This window comes from Oncorhynchus clarkii, chromosome 18 (assembly GCF_045791955.1).
Source record: "Oncorhynchus clarkii lewisi isolate Uvic-CL-2024 chromosome 18, UVic_Ocla_1.0, whole genome shotgun sequence".
Lineage (NCBI taxonomy): Eukaryota > Metazoa > Chordata > Actinopteri > Salmoniformes > Salmonidae > Oncorhynchus > Oncorhynchus clarkii.
Window position 1 is genome coordinate 34,039,131 of NC_092164.1, and position 17,906 is coordinate 34,057,036.

Consider the following 17,906-nt stretch of genomic DNA (forward strand, 5'->3'; position numbering starts at 1 on the left):
AAAGAACAGAAGCTCTGAACTATCCATTCAGACTCCAGTGCTACCTACCTACAGGTTATGGAAAATTTGCTCTTTTAGTATTTGTTCAGTGGGTTTCCTCAAAGAGAAACCACCCATGTCTATGTCAAAGGTGATCAAACAAAAACACCATAGTAAATACTGCAATTGTCCTCAAAAACACTACAGTAATTACTACAGAATACTACAATCATGTAAAAAGCCTACTACAGTCTGGTCGACAAAAACACTACAATAAATAGTAAATACAGTATTCACTGTGGTGTTTTTGCATGAAAATACTACAGGAATACTCCAGTAATGTCGGCAAAAACACGACATTGAATACTATATACATATAGTAATACTATATGTACCATTTTTACCATAGTATATTTTCATGTGCGGTGTGTAGACTTTCACTAGCGACTGTAGTTTAAAATATGTATTCAAAAAATGTTGAATTACTCTGTAACAAGATACTTCAGGAGCTTTAATTAGTATTTTCAAAACACAAAATAATTTTCAATTCCAGTTTTTATAGCATTTCACAATTTTGTGGCCCCCTTTACCCTGCATTGGTATCAGAAGTCTTATGAACCGGTGTGATGAGAGTTTCAGCTAAATGACCAAAATGAACATGTAAATGTTAAAATAAACACTTGCAAAGCATACTGGGTATGATTTTAATGAGCTCCACCCCCAAAACAAGGCCAATAATAATAGCCAATGTGCTTTTTGACATTTACATTTTAGTCATTTAGCAGACAATCTTATCCAGAGCAACTTTTATTTTATTTTATCTAACAGTTAACTAGGCAATTAAGAACATATTATTGTTTACAATGACAGCCTATCAAAAGGCAAAAGGCCTCCTGCGGGGATGGGGTCTAGGATTAAAAATGTTTAAATAAATATATAGGACAAAAACACACATCACGACAAGAGAGACAACACAACACTACATAAAGAAAGACCTAAGATAACAACATAGCAAGGCAGCTACACAGGACAACAACATGGCAGCAACACATGACAACAACATGGTAGCAACATAACATGGTACCAGCACAATACATGGTACAAACATTATTAGGCACAGACAACAGCACAAAGCGAATATTTGCAGTCTTAATCAACTAAGGTTGTTAAAAAAACACAGTCATAGTAAGTACAGATATTTTTGTTACAGTTACTGATAATGTTGTAGTTTTATTAAAAAATTTACTTTATTTAACTAGGCAAGTCAGTTAAGAACAAATTCTATTTTCAATGATGTCCTAGGAACAGTGGGTTAACTGCCTTGTTCAGTTAAGGTGCTTACTTTCAAATATATTTTGAAAATACAAGAATTCTAAAAATGTACAAAATATGCTCTTTCCATGATGTAGACTGACCAGGTGAATCCAGAATCCAGCTGCAGTGGTCATTAAAATTTGTTAGCCGGTTATTATCATGCAAAAATCTGCCAGTCTCACGATAATTGTTAATTAACACAAGTTTGATGATGCCCATGCGCGCGCCTTTAGAACTACATTTAAAAAGTATATTAAATCAATTGAATATACAGTTGAAGTCGGAAGTTTATATGCACTGAGGTAAGAGTCATTAAAGCTCGTTTTTCAACCACTCCACAAATTTGTTGTTTACAAACTATCGTTTTGGCAAGTCGGTTAGGACATCTACTTTGTGCATGACACAAGTCATTTTTCCAACAATTGTTTACATATATATTATTTCACTTATAATTCCCTATATAACAATTCCAGTGGGTCAAAAGTTTACATACACTAAGTTGACTGTGCCTTTAAACAGCTTGGAAAATTCCAGAAAATTATGTCATGGTTTAAGAAGCTTCTGATAGGCTAATTGACATCATTTGAGTCAATTGGAGGTGTACCTATGGATGTACTTTAAGGCCTACCTTCAAACTCAGTGCCTCTTTGCTTGACATCATGGGAAAATCTAAAGAAATCAGCCAAGACCTCAGAAAAAACATTGTAGACCTCCCAAAGTCTGGTTCATCCTTGGGAGCAATTACCAAATGCCTGAAGGTACCACGTTCATCTGTACAAACAATAATATGTAAGTATAAACACCATGGGACTAAGCAGCCGTCATAACGATCAGGAAGGAGACGTATTCTGTCTCCTTGAGATGAACGTACTAAGCAGCCGTCATAACGATCAGGAAGGAGACGTATTCTGTCTCCTTGAGATGAACGTACTTGTGCGAAAAGTGCAAATCAATCCCAGAACAGCAGCAAAGGACCTTGTGAAGATGCTGGAGGCCTACAAACCTGACTCAGTTACACCAGCTCTGTCAGGAGGAATGTGCCAAAATTCACCCAACGTATTGTAGGAAGCTTGTGGAAGGCTACCCGAAAAGTTTGACCCAATTGAAAGGCAATGCTACCAAATATTGAGTGTATGTAAACTTCTGACCCACTGGGAATGTGATGAAAAAAATAAAAGTTGAAATAAATAATTCTACAGTAGTGATCCTAACTGACCTAAGACAGGGAATTTTTACTAGGATTAAATGTCAGGAATTGTGAAAAACTGGGTTTAAATGTATTTGGCTAAGGTGTATGTAAACGTCCGACTTCAACTGTACACCATCACAATGAAGCCATTATTTATTTTAGGCAGGACTAAAGTAACATTATGATATTGAGAAAATGTATTTCAGAATAACAGAATGTGAGTTGGCCTACTGTATGTTATCTGGCTATGTACCATGCCATAGGCTGTAGGCCTGTTCGTTTAGCAGACAAGATATGCTTATAAATTCCATAACATAATGTTATAGTAAGAATAATAGAATTGAACTTAGCTGAATAAAATAGAAAGGATATTTTTCCCATTCTGGAGCGAGAGTGAGCACATATGAAGTGGCTACGTTGAGTGTAAAAGTGATCATTTGAAACAAGCTCTATATGCTAGATTTAGAGTTATTTGGCTTTAGTTGTGAATGATACAAATCATAGATGCCTTAGAAATCAAAAGATATGGGCTGCATGATGCGACTATAGGCTATTGATCATTTGAGAAAGTCGCAAAAAAAGCTTGCGTTCTGTTCCTTCCCTCAGGCTACAAGCTGTTCTTTCATCAAGTGATCATATTTTCGCCCATCAGGCTTGACTCAATTTCATCTAGTCTTTACTAATAAATACAATTAGTTTAGATTTAGAATGGCCCATTATCAAATGGGCAGGAAGAGGGGAAAGAGAAAAACAGACATCATCTGTATGCACTGGAATAGCAAATAGAGGCATTCGGTAGCTAAAGGCAATGTTGCAGCCTATTAATTATTAATATAATGCACTATTATTAGGCTACTCAAAATCTAATACAAATTCAATATAATTGTAGGCTAAATTAGTTTAATTTAGGATAGACCAATTATTTACCAAACATATCTTAAATCAGTATTTGTTAAATGTTTTTCTGCCATGTGCAATATTCAGTAGGCTATGTTTTGTATAACTGAGAAATCATTATTGTAATTCAGGGATTTTTTCAGCTTGGGCTCATATATAGGCCAATGCTTATACATAATCTCTAATATGCATATGGTGTTTTGAATTAGTCATCACCTTTTAAAGCGCTGTCCATTTTGTTGTGTTAGGCTTTGAAACAACATCCACAATGACCATGTTTTCCACTTTAAATTTTTTTTTTACCCCTTTTTCTTTACAATTTCGTGGTTTCCAATTGGTAGTTACAGTCTTGTCTCATCGCTGCAACTCCCGTACGGACTCGGGAGAGGTGAAGGTCGAGAGCCGTGCATCCTGCGAAACACAACCCAACCAAGCCGCACTGCTTCTTGACACAATGCCCACTTAACCCGGAAGCCAGCCGCACCAATGTGTCGGAGGAAACACTGTACACCTGGCTACCGTGTCAGCGTGCACTGCGCCCGGTCCACCACAGGAGTCACTAGTGCGCGATGGGACAAGGACATCTCTGCCTTCCCCTAACCCGGACGATGCTGGGCCAATTGTGCGCCGCCCTATAGGTCGCGGCCGGCTGTGACAGAGCCTGGACTCAAACTCAGAACCTCTAGTGGCACAGCCAGCAACTGCTTTGCAGTGCCTTAGACCACTGTGCCTTCTACTCAGTTTCAACCGGTTGTTGAACTTCTTTCTTCAAATTGATCAATCACAGTAATGTGAGTTAAGTGTTTCATGTGATTTTTGATTGCATTTGGTTAGAGGGACAATAGAGCCATGAGTATCAGGCCATTAGCGACCTGGGTACTACCAACGCATTTCCAGAGTGCATAAGAGGAGATTACGGTGACTCAACGGTCACATAGAATATTACTGAGGTCATGACTCATGACTGCCGGTGTGGCGGTAATATGGTCACCGCAACTGCCCTAGCCAGGCACATCGGTTTGTGTGTGTCAAGAACTGCAACACTGCTGGGCTTTTCATGCTCAACAGTTTCCCGTGTGAATCAAGAATGGTCCACCACCCAAAGGACATCCAGCCAACTTGACTCGACTGTGGGAAGCATTTTAGTCAACATGGGCCAGCATCCCTATGGAACGCTTTCGACATCTTCTAGAGTCCGTGCCTCCACGATTCCTCCGCTCACAAAATAATACTAAAGATTATGACCCAAACTCACCTATGAACCTGAACACAAAGATGAAGAGGAGTGTGAGGAAGATAAAGGCTGTGTTCCACACCCATATAGACGGATCTATGGCCGTGATGCCGAGGAAGACGAAGATGATGGTCTCTGAGCCATTTGCGAACACCTTCATTGCGTATCGTACCGTGCTGACTGACCTCTCGTCCATGTTGGCATTGATATACTTCTGACAGCAGACGCCATAGAACGTACACCTATGTCACAGCAAGAAAGGGGTCACGTCACTTAGAATAGACTAAAACGCAGTAGGTACTGTATATAATGGTATGTAGAGAGTTCTGTCATAGTCGACCAGAGTCAACCTCAAGAGCCATACATGGATCAAACATACATTCTGAGAAAAAATGTTTTTTCGGCTGTCTCCATAGTAGAACCCTTCTCGGTTCCACAGAATATTTTTGGGTTCTATGTAGAACCTTCTGTGAAAGGGTTCTACCTGGAACCCAAAAAGGGTTATACTATGGGGACAGCTGAAGAACTCTTAGGTTCTAGGTAGTACACACTTAGAAAAAAAAGAGCTATGTAACTGAAATACATATTGTATCTAAAAACTAAGCCAAGGTAAGTGGAAATATCATGTTAGGTTTTCAATGGAAACCCCCTTAATGGCAAGGTTGTAAAAGGCTAATAAATCAACATAACACTCAGAAGGACTTACGACAGGATAGGAGATAGCGAGAGCATCTCGGCTGTGAGGTAAGAGAGGTAGCCCAGGATGAAGATGAAGCCTGGCTCGATGATCTGGATGTTCTTGGTGCATCTGGTTAGGAGCGAGATCAGCAGAGCAAAGACGACACCAACCAGGGAGCCTCCAACCGCCACCACGAAGAACGAGACTACACAGGGCAGAGGAGGAAGAGAGAGGAGGGTGATGAGAGACAGAGAAAAGGGAAACAGGGTGAAAGAAGAGGAAGAAGTGAGACAGAATGACATATGGAGAGGCAAACAGGGAACAAAGATACTTGTTTCATGAATAAATACAATACAAACAACCTGTTCCTGGAGAGCCGCAGGTGCTGCAGGATTTTGTCCCAACTAGCCACCCTACCTGACCAACTGAGCTAATTGATCAATTCAGTGACTGCTTTAAATTCAACATACCTGGTCTTTCAGGTCGGTTAAATCAAAAACAGCTCTCCAGGACCAGTGTTGCCTACCCCTGGGTTAGATAGATTACATACTCGATTACTTGTTGCATTATCCTAGCAGTTTGCTTCAAGTTGGCACAAGAAGCTGTCGCTGTTGACTACGTGACAGGACTCTATTTGTTGGCCTGAAAATCGAACACTGCGTCGCAAATGGCACCCTATTCCCCACATAGGGCTCTCGTAAAAAGTACTGCACATTGGGCCATGGTCAAAAGAAGTGAACTACATAAGGAATAGGGTGCCATTTGGGACGTAGCCAAGGTGTGACGCTCTTACGTACTTATGCCTTTGATGATCTCTACAGCGTCGATTTTTGCCCCTCCAAGCGACACAAATGCATTAAACACATTGAACAGCACCTGAGGGAACATGGAAATAAAGATGACCGGTCTGTGGTGGGGAGGTTAAGCAACCAAATTCATTAAACATTACAATTCATTTAATAAATTGTGTAACGTAATCCATTAGATTAAAAAAAATTTATTGGTCTATTTGTACGTCATTGATGTTGTTATGGCGACCTACAGACAGACAGCATTCTCAGAAGTAAGTCATGTGACTGACTGGTGCAGTTCAGTAAAGGTGCCGTGTCTTGTGTATTGCCTTTGCACTTCATTTTTTGAGGTTTAGGTTTCTCATGATGAATAGCATTACATTTGGAACCCATCAAAATTCTTATTTAACACATTACAAAAAGTGATGTAAATGTTTTTGCCAAAAAACTGTAGTGTAAACATTAAGCCTGTGTCCCAAATGGCACCCCTATTCCATATGAAAGGCATCTTCAGACTTACCCTATGTACATGCGTAACAAGAATGGTGTGTGTGGCTTTAATTAAATCCCAGAAAATACACCCACTGGGTGGCCTACCAATTTGATCAGTGAGTATTTAAAGCAATCCCTTTAAATACGGAATGTGATCTGAACAACATTAGAATGTCGCCTATGAAGAAGGCGTTCAGAATGGACATCAATGAAAGATAGCCATCAAAACATATGTATCTTTAGTTTCAGAATCCATGCATAGAAAAGTGATCCATGCATAAAAGCAGTGATATTTAACTATATGCTTAGGGAAGTTTTCATGAACCCTAAGCTGCACATGGAAAAATATGGTTTTGCACCAAAAAAAAATGTTTTTTTAATTAAATAAATGGCCACATTCAGGTCTTCAACCCATGGTAATGTTGGAAAATTAGCATAGAATTATAATATGGAGAATAGTGTACAATAGTATACCCTGGTCTATTGGTTGCCCTGACCATGGAACTGTGTGATCCCACTAGGCACAAACTAGTTGAATCAACATTGTTTCAATATAATTTGTCACATGTATTGTGTCGTGGAATCTACGTGTAAAACTAATCTACGTGTAAAACACGTGGATTTGCAGAAAGTCAGCCAGTACTGTTTCATCACTCAACATAGACAAACATAGATCTTTGATGTTATATCCACTATCATAAAAAATACACTGGGCAGCACCTCCTACTGGAAAGTTGATCTACAGCTATCCCTATGGTCTACCACCCAGGGTTTTAACCTAGCCCTGCCCTGCTTAGCTTTGACATTTGTCACTGACCAATGTGCTATTGTGAGAATGATTGAGAGAGCTCCACTAAATAGATTCACTGTTGCTATCAAAGTCATTCTAAAGGGTTGGTTTAACAGAGCAAATAATAATAATACATTTAACTTATATAGCGCTTTTCATAATAGAAATCTCAAAACGCTTCATAAGCAAAGAACAAACAATATATCATGACAGGTCAGGTCAACCAACTGAGGCCAAGTCTTTGAATGCTGCATCCTCTGTTGATGGAGAGGGTCAGTTCATGGGTTAAGCGGAGGGAGCTGGACAGAGGATGGTAGATGATGGTGAGGGAGTCTGCTGGTGGTCTTGTAGAGGGCAAGTCTGGGAACCAAGCCTGAGTCATATAGCCACTGGACTTCTCCTCTTCCACTCTGTGTAGCACCCACTTGGGCGATGCCTCGGCAGCTCTGGGCACCAAAAACCACACACAGTTCAGAGTAGTAGCCAGTCATCCTCTCTCTAAACCCTTTGCCTCAGCACTGTATTCGTCCATCTCCCATTCCTCTCACGATGTTCTCAAAATATCAGAAACTGGCAGACAGGTGAAATATATAAGCTGGTACTGTGTCCAGATGCATAAACAAAAACATTAGCCAGCTAGCTAGCTAGCCAAAACAAAAAGGGTTGACCTGTCAGTCAATCTGCAATATACAGTATGTGCAATAAAAACTCATCAAAAATGTAAATGTTGGTTCCAAAAACAATGGATAAAAACATTTGAAACTAACTAAAAATTTACACATTTACAAGAGCTCTGTCTCGGCTACTACCAAAGCGGCATGGCAACTCCTTTAAATGAAATGTAACCATACTTTATACACTGAGTGTACAAAACATTAGAAACACCAGTTCTTTCCATGACACAGACTGACCAGGTGAAAAATATGATCCCATATTGATGTCACCTGTTAAATCCACTTCAATCAGTGTAGATGAAGGGGAGGAGACAGGTTAAAGAAGGATGTTTAAGCCTTGAGACATGGATTGTGTATATGTGCCATTCAGAAGGTGAATGGATAAGACACCATATTTAAGTTAAAGAATAGGACTAGCTTAATTTAAAGTTTTATTTGATTTAGTGCAATTCTTTAACTTAAATTTTTGGTTGAGATGGAGACATGAATCCTATATATCATTTATTCATTTGTAGACAAACTGGATTATTGAATTGTTTTTGATTGTCAACACAACCAAATATCAACATTTGAAGGAGATGGCTTAATCCTATTCTTTAACTTTTGTTTTTGGTTTAGTTGGAGACGTAAATCCGACATATTATTTATTAACTTGTCGACCACTTAGGCTGTTTACTGTATTGCAAAAGTGAAATAGAATTTTGTTTGTTGTCAGCACAACCAAACACCAACATTTGAAGGAGATGCATGTTCTGTGCCACTGACTTAGCCTGCCTTTACTCCAGTTTTTCTACAAATTAATAATTGATATGCTGGATTCACATCTTCATCTCAAATTATCCAAGTATTAGAGACATCTCCTTTAGATTTTAATACTTGTTTGCGTTGTCAACAAAACACATTTCAATATTACTTTTGTAATACAGTAAATAGCGTAAAGTTACGGCTAACTAATGTAACAGCATTTATTCAACCTTAAAGTCGTTAACATCCATGGCCACATTGAGGTTACTGTAACTAAATGTCCTTATGTTATCATAGAAAGCATTCGTGTTCAAGATAGCATGAAAAGGTCGCAGGTCTGTATTGATCTTCACAATTGCTATAATAATCTGAGCAGAATCTCGAACAGCATTGATGACTTGCACTATGTACTTTTAATTTACAGTGCATTCGGAAAGTACTCAGGCCCCTTTGACTTTTTCTACATTTTGTTAGGTTACAGCCTTATTCTAAAATGAATTAGAAAAATGATAATTCTCATTCTACACACAATGACCCCATAATGACAAAGCAAAAACAAGTTTATATAGACAGGTGTGTGCCTTTCCAAATCATGTCCAATCAATTGAATTTACCACAGGTGGACTCCAAGTTGTAGAAACATCTCAAGGATTTTTAATGGAAACCGGATGCACCTGAGCTCAATTTTGAGTCTCATAGCAAAGGGTCTGAATACTTATGTAAATATGATATCATTTTCTTTATTGGTAATACATTTGCAAACATTTCTAAAAACCTGTTTTCACTTTGTCATTATGGGTATAGTGTGTAGATTGCTGAGGATTTAAATGTTTTATTTAATCCATTTTAGACTAAGGCTGTAACGTAACAAAATGTGGAAAAGTCAAGGGGTCTGAATACTTTCTGAATGCACTACTCTCAACTGCAATCCAGGTCATTTGATGGTTTCTAGATGAAGCACACTGATAACGCATTAAGCTGTTGTATAAATAGAATCTATTCAGACATTGTATTCCCATTTGAACGTTGTTGTGCTTTTACAACAGTGATGACACATTTAGATGATACCTAAACCCAAAATCGGACAGTTTTTCCATTGGAATTAAGTTGTACACATTAGGAATTCTTATTTTGGAGTTGGGTGAATAAAGGTTTAAATCTCATTGATGAACGTCTCAACCAAATGTCCACCTTGAAATTAAGTGATGTTCCCAGTGGCCAAGTATTGCGCCATGCCTCAGGTTCAAACTGTTACGACTTGGTCTGCGCTCCATAAGGATTTAATTAGCCTACATGTCTTATTCTTTTTTTACATGAAATATGATGAACTACTACTAGTGATCCTCAGCAACAACAACAACGATGTGACAGCGTTTACAGATGTAGCAAATGGAATGATACAAACTATAGGCTACCAACTGAAGGGAACCTGATCAAAAGTAGTGCACTATATACAGTAGGACAGGGATATTCAAATAGTATTTGAGAAAGTCCAATCACACAAATTTCCTAGGATGGTAAAGGTCCGAATGGATATTGTCATTATCAGCGTAGTAACAGACCCCCCACTTCTCATTTTGCCATGTCTTGTGTGTGTTCATGTGATATCTGTTTTGTATGTTTTAAAGCAAATTCCTTCCAATTCTATACATTTTTCCATGGGGTGGAGAGAACATTTTTCAGTTATGAGTTACAGCTCATTTTCTGGAATTGTACACATTTTGCCATGTCTTATGTGTGTTCATGTGATATCTGAGTGACTCAAACATTACAACAAAACCAATGGGGTGAAAAACGTTAGCTAACATGGGCTAGTTGATCACTGTCATAAATAGCTCTTTAAGGTCAGCAATGACTGACATAAGAGTAAAGCTGTTAAAGCACTGCCAAATTACAAAATTGCAGCTAGTGTATTCCACTATTACACCTTTCAAGAAGAGTAAGTTGAAAGCGCTACTGAGTTCCACATTTTTTTAAAATTATGCAGGCCTCATTCCTTATTGACACCGTTCTTGGTCAGCATGGCTGACATAGGGAAAAGGGTACAATTTGTGACGCAGCCTAATAATGATAAATGAGGATGAAGATTGTGAGACTGACCACTGTGACGCCGTCGTTGAGAAGGGACTCCCCAAACACCAGGATGTACAGGACCTCGTTGACATGGACCTCCTCAAACACGGCAATCACAGCCACGGGGTCCACAGCAGCAATCAGACTCCCAAACAACAGCAACTGCAGAAGACCAGTGTCGATATCACCTACAGAGGCCCAGGGTAAAAGGTGTTATGATCTCAGACCTTTCATCTACCTTACACATTAACTCTGATTGAGGACTGCACAAATGCCCTTTTCAATCATCGGAAAACTATAGAAGAACCCATATTTTATGTTGATCTGCTCTACGGGCCCCCTGGTCAAAGTAGTGCACTATAATAGGAATTTGGGACACACATTGGCTGCCTTACCCATGGCCCCGCCCAACCAGCAACCCCAAAGGGCAAGTCCCAAAGTGGCAGCGTTCCAGCAGGTGCCAATAACTGCGTAAACCAGGATGGAGCCCAAGTTGCTGAAAAACAGCTTGTTGGGCATGGAGTAGCCCGAGTCCAGGACGATCTGGGGCAGCAGGTAGAAGAAGAAGATGAAGGGCTGCAGCCTGAAGGACTGCACCTTGTCTGCCCCGTAGATGATGCCGCCCAGGCCCCAACCGATGCAAATGAGGAGGCCGCTCTCCGGGATCACACTGGTCAGGCTGGGGATCAGCTGGAACACTGTTGGTGAAGAGAGTGAGAGAGAGAGAAACAAGGACAAGAGAGACACATTCAGAGATACGTAGAGTGAATCAAAGATAAAGAGGGTCAGAAAGTTGAATGATAACAGAGCACTTTCAGACACATATGTACACTACTTTACCATCTTAAGATTTCTGTGTTCCGTCTTACCTATGTAAATGTTATTCTGTCTATCCATTGATCATTTATACTCTGTGTGTTTCTCGTATAATTAAACTATATTTGTAAGGTTGTGCGTGCATGCTATATTTAGTCATCCACTGTAGGCAACCTACTTTTGTGCTATAACTGCTGGTACATTGGTTATTGCATGGAAAAAGCTATTGTTACGGTGTTACCCACTGTTTAGACAAATATGGTGATGCATTTGCTCTGGATAGTAAGTGACTTTGAAAATCGGCAAAAGAAAACAAAGGAAATATATTAGCTACAAAACAACGCAGCATGTCACAAGGCTCCGCAACATCAGATAGAGAACGGTCTGGGATTGACCAATGGGAACACTTAATGGCATAGACAACACCGTTCAATCAAGAGCGTCTAACCTATAGCAGAGCGCTTTGGACACACCCACTCTGAGACCGGCAGGGTAGCCTAGTGGTTAGAGCGTTGGACAAGTAACCGGAATGTTGCAAATCCCCTGAGCTGACAAGGTACAAATCTGTTGTTCTGCCCCTGAACAGGCAGTTAACCCACTGTTCCTAGGCCGTCATTGAAAATAAGAATTTGTTCTTAACTGACTTGCCTAGTTAAATAAAGATAAAAAAATAAAATAAAAACCAGTCCGGGACGCAGCTACTTATACTTGTTGATAACACTGATGAGGGCTATAGTTGCCAGACTAGTAGAATTATGTTGAGCCTATTTATGGCCCAAATGCTATACAAAACACAGCTTTCATTCTCACTGGATGATATTGCATGCTCCCTTTGATCTGTCTGTGTCACACCCTGACCATGTTTTGCTTTGTATGTTTCTATGTTTTGGTTGGTCAGGGTGTGAGCTGAGTGGGCATTCTATGTTACATGTCTAGTTTGTCTAGTTCTATGTTTGGCCTGATATGGTTCTCAATCAGAGGCATGTGTTCGTCATTGTCTCTGATTGGGAACCATATTTAGGTAGCCTGTTTGGTGTTGGGTTTTGTGGGTGATTGTCCTTAGTGTCCTGATGTCCTTGTTCCTGTCTCTGTGTTACTTTGCACCAGTATTAGGCTGTTTCGGTTTTCGTGTTACGTTTATTGTTTTTGTATTTGATTCGTGTTTACCTTGTTTTATTAAACATGGATCGCAATAGCCACGCCGCATTTTGGTCTGACTCTCCTTCACATCAAGAAAAACGTTACAGAATCACCCACCACAACAGGACCAAGCGGCGTGGTAACGAGCAACAGAGGCAGCAGCAGCAGCAGCAGCAGCAGTGGGAGAGGCTGCACTATTTGGAGGAATTGGAAGGAAGAGGACCCTGGGCTCAGCCAGGAGAATATCGCCGCCCCAAAGAAGAACTGGAGGCGGCGAAAGTGGAGAGGCGCTGGTATAAGGAGGTAGCACGGCGTTGTGGATGGAAGCCCGAGAGTCAGCCCCAAAAATGTATTGGGGGGGGGCTCACAGGAAGTATGGCGAAGCCAGGTAGGAGACCTGCGTCAACTTCCTGTAGTTACCGGGGGGCTAGAGAGACCGGGCAGGCACCGTGTTATGCTGTGGAGCGCACGGTGTCCCCAGTGCGGGTGCACAGCCCGGTGCGGTACATTCCAGCTCCGCGTATCGGCCGAGCTAAGGTGGGCATCGAGCCAAGTGCCATGAAGCCGGCTCTACGCATCTGGTCTCCAGTGCGTCTCCTTGGGCCGGCTTACATGGCACCAGCCTTGCTCGCGGTGTCCCCGGTTTGCCTGCATAGCCCAGTGCGGGCTATTCCACCTCGCCGCACTGGCAGGGCGACCGGGACCATTCAACCGGGTAAGGTTGGGCAGGCTCGGTGCTCAAGAGCTCCAGTGCGCCTGCACGGCCCGGTCTATCCGTCACCACCTCCACGCACCAGCCCTCCGGTGGCAGCCCCCCGCACCAGGATGTCTCTCCGGCCCATCCTTACAGGGGCTCCCTCCTCTCCAGCGCTGCCGGAGTCTCCCGCCTCTCCAGCGCTGCCGGGGCCTTCCTCCTCTCCAGCGCAGCCGGAGTCTCCCGCCTATTCGGCGCTGCCAGAGCCTTCCTCTCCAGCATTGCCGGAGCCGCCCGTCTGCCCAGCGCCGCCTGAGCCGCCCGTCTGCCCAGCGCCGCCTGAGCCGCCCGTCTGCCCAGCGCCGCCTGAGCCGCCCGTCTGCCCAGCGCCGCCTGAGCCGCCCGTCTGCCCAGCGCCGCCTGAGCCGCCCGTCTGCCCAGCGCCGCCTGAGCCGCCCGTCTGCCCAGCGCCGCCTGAGCCGCCCGTCTGCCCAGCGCCGCCTGAGCCGCCCGTCAGCCAGGGGCCGCCAGTGCCGCCAGTCAGCCAGGGGCCGCCAGTGCCGCCAGTCAGCCAGGGGCCGCCAGTGCCGCCAGTCAGCCAGGGGCCGCCAGTCAGCCAGGGGCCGCCAGTCAGCCAGGGGCCGCCAGTGCCCCTCAGCCCAGGGGCCGCCGGAGCCCCTCAGCCCAGAGGCGCCGGAGCCCCTCTGCCCCGAGCTTCCGCCCCTCTGCCCCGAGCTTCCGCCCCTCTGCCCCGAGCTGCCGCCCCTCTGCCCCGAGCAGCCGCCCCTCTGCCCCGAGCTGCCGCCCCTCTGCCCCGAGCTGCCGCCCCTCTGCCCCGAGCTGCCGCCCCTCTGCCCCGAGCTGCCCCTCTGTCCATTGAGAAGGGTCGTCGTGGTTAGGAGGCCACGGAAGCAGACAATAAAGCGGACTAAGACTATGGTGAAGTGGGGGACACGTCCAGCACCAGAGCCGCCACCGCGGACAGATGCCCACCCAGACCCTCCCCAATAGGTTCAGGTTTTGCGGCCGGAGTCCGCACCTTGGGGGGGTACTGTCACACCCTGACCATGTTTTGCTTTGTATGTTTTGGTTGGTCAGGGTGTGAGCTGAGTGGGCATTCTATGTTACATGTCTAGTTTGTCTAGTTCTATGTTTGGCCTGATATGGTTCTCAATCAAAGGCAGGTGTTCGTCATTGTCACTGATTGGGAACCATATTTAGGTAGCCTGTTTGGTGTTGGGTTTTGTGGGTGATTGTCCTTAGTGTCCTGATGTCCTTGTTCCTGTCTCTGTGTTACTTTGCACCAGTATTAGGCTGTTTCGGTTTTCGTGTTACGTTTATTGTTTTTGTATTTGATTCGTGTTTACCTTGTTTTATTAAACATGGATCGCAATAGCCACGCCACATTTTGGTCTGACTCTCATTCACATCAAGAAAACTGTTACAGTCTGATGTTTACAATTGACTTCAAATCCTATTATTCCCCTCTTTGTCCTGCACTCAGTTAGGCCTACATGTTCCCTCCCATGATCATTGTATTGAATCATGAAAGTTAACTTTCTCGTTTGAAATGAGACCCGAAGTATACATAAAATAAGAATTTGTTCTTAACTGACTTGCCTGGATAAATAAAGGTAAAAAAAAAAAAAATGTAAACCAAAAAATACATGAAGATCAGAATCTAAGAACAAATTATTGATTATGTTTTAGGATCATGAAAGAGCCATCTTTGAGTCCAGGCCACAGAGACAGAGACAGAGACTCTCTCTGTGTTTCTCAGTCTCTACTGTACTCAACCAAGGGCAGAGACTCTCTGTGTTTCTCAGTCTCTACTGTACTCAATCAAGGGCAGAGATTACTATGCCACTCTCAGGGAGGAAACTTCATACTAATCTGTGCTTTCAAGCCAAATGAAAAGTTTTTACATTTGGTGTGTAATTTCAGTTCATTGTTTGCCTGGCCTCAGAGAGGTGTTTTATGCCCACATTCTCACGCAGGTGTGTGTACATGGGACCAGAAATCTGTGGATACGTATTTGTATGTTAATGTAATTGATATAGTGCACAACAGAAACGTGTCAAGTATACAATGGCATGTATTTGTGATGAGAACACTATTCTGGTGAACTCCATAGTGACGATATTGTTTGGGTCCGGAGGCATCATGACATATTATTTAGGATATGTGTTTTATTCCCTTAAAACCACACTGTCACTGGACATGTACTGTACTCAATCAGCATAATGAATAATATTCCTTACACAGGTGACACAGGTAATCCAACTGAAACTTGATTTATTTTAACTTGGAACTCTTTGCTATCATAGCTTGTAATATGTGTATAAGTGAATAAGTATAGTGACTTGTTCAGCAGTCAATGTAACACAGTGCTCACATAAGCCTGTTGGACTTAACAAGGCCTAACAGCTGGAAGTGTTGTGAAACTGAAGCCATTCACGTGAGGATGCATCTGCATAACAGACCCGGTGAGTAATCTAATTTGCACACATTGTAAATAAGTCAAATGTTATTTTAACATACATTAGAGGCGGGTTTATTATTATCTACTTGATTTACAGGCAAATGTTTAACTCCGTGGCTAAATAGGGTGGGAAAATGTGGCATGCATCAATTCACACTATTAGCCATGTAAATGAACTAATGTCTCTGTTACGGTGCGTGAATGAGGACCCAAAAGCGAATTAACTTAAACAGAGCTTCTTTAATTACCAAACATAGGTAGGCTCAGACGGACCGGCAGATTCCGACAGGACAAGACAAGGTTACAGCAAACATGACGACAGTCTGGTTCAGGCATGAAACACAACAAACAAGAATCCGACAAGGACAGGAACAAAAACAGAGAGAGATATAGGGACCTAATCAGAGGGAAAAAGGGAACAGGTGGGAAACGGGGTGACGAGGTGGTTAGGAGGAGACAAGGCACAGCTGGGGGAAAGAGGGGGAGAAAAGGTAACCTAACAACGACCAGCAGAGGGAGACAGGGTGAAGGGAAAGGACAGAGACAAGACACAACATGACAGTACATGACAGTACCCCCCCACTCACCGAGCGCCTCCTGGCGCACTCGAGGAGGAAACCTGGCGGCAACGGAGGAAATCCTCGATCAGCGCACGGTCCAGCACGTCCCGAGAGGGAACCCAACTCCTCTCCTCAGGACCGTACCCCTCCCAATCTACGAGGTACTGGTGACCACGGCCCCGAGGACGCATGTCCAAAATTCTACGGACCCTGTAGATGGGTGCGCCCTCGACAAGGATGGGGGGGGGGGGGGGAAGACGAGCGGGGGCGCGAAGGACGGGCTTGATGCAGGAGACATGGAAGACCGGGTGGACGCGACGAAGGTATCGCGGAAGAAGAAGTCGAACTGCGACAGGATTAATGACCCGAGAAATACGGAACGGACCAATGAACCGCGGGGTCAACTTGCGAGAAGCCGTCTTAAGGGGAAGGTTCTGAGTGGAGAGCCAAACTCTCTGACCGCGACAATATCTAGGACTCTTAGTTCTACGCTTATTAGCAGCCCTCACAGTCTGCGTCCTATAACGGCAAAGTGCAGACCTGACCCTCTTCCAGGTGCGCTCGCAACGTTGGACAAAAGCCTGAGCGGAGGGGACGCTGGACTCGGCGAACTGAGATGAGAACAGCGGAGGCTGGTACCCGAGGCTACTCTGAAAAGGAGATAGCCCGGTCGCAGACGAAGGAAGCGAGTTGTGGGCGTATTCTGCCCAGGGGAGCTGTTCTGACCAAGACGCAGGGTTGCGAAAAGAAAGACTGCGTAAGATGCGACCAATAGTCTGATTGGCCCGTTCTGCTTGACCGTTAGACTGGGGGTGAAAGCCGGAAGAGAGACTGACGGAAGCCCCAATCAAACGGCAAAACTCCCTCCAAAATTGAGACGTGAATTGCGGACCTCTGTCCGAAACGACGTCTGACGGAAGGCCATGAATTCTGAAAACATTCTCGATGATGATTTGTGCCGTCTCTTTAGCAGAAGGAAGCTTAGCAAGGGGAATGAAATGAGCCGCCTTAGAGAACCTATCGACAACCGTAAGAATAACAGTCTTCCCCGCTGACGAAGGCAGTCCGGTGACAAAATCTAAGGCGATGTGAGACCACGGTCGAGAGGGAATAGGAAGCGGCCTGAGACGGCCGGCAGGAGGAGAGTTACCGGACTTAGTCTGCGCGCAGACCGAACAAGCAGCCACGAAACGACGCGTGTCATGCTCCCGGGTGGGCCACCAAAAACGCTGGCGAATGGAAGCAAGCGTACCCCGAACGCCAGGGTGGCCGGCTAACTTGGCAGAGTGAGCCCACTGAAGAACGGCCAGACGAGTAGGAACGGGAACGAAAAGAAGGTTCCTAGGACAAGCGCGCGG

The 17,906-nt window shown here is 43.7% G+C and overlaps 1 protein-coding gene across 1 annotated transcript in view; it reads right to left on the bottom strand.

Annotated features, from left to right (window-relative positions):
- The window catches only part of LOC139372585 (sodium/hydrogen exchanger 3-like), a 47,933-nt gene that overhangs the window by 23,545 nt on the left and 6,482 nt on the right, over positions 1 to 17,906 (bottom strand). Inside the window, exons 2-6 of the mRNA XM_071112328.1 lie at positions 11,252 to 11,554; positions 10,884 to 11,044; positions 6,090 to 6,168; positions 5,320 to 5,497; positions 4,635 to 4,855 (exon numbers count right to left, since the gene is read on the bottom strand). Coding sequence (XP_070968429.1) covers positions 4,635 to 4,855; positions 5,320 to 5,497; positions 6,090 to 6,168; positions 10,884 to 11,044; positions 11,252 to 11,554 — 942 coding nt within the window. The remainder of the gene's footprint in view (positions 1 to 4,634; positions 4,856 to 5,319; positions 5,498 to 6,089; positions 6,169 to 10,883; positions 11,045 to 11,251; positions 11,555 to 17,906) is intronic.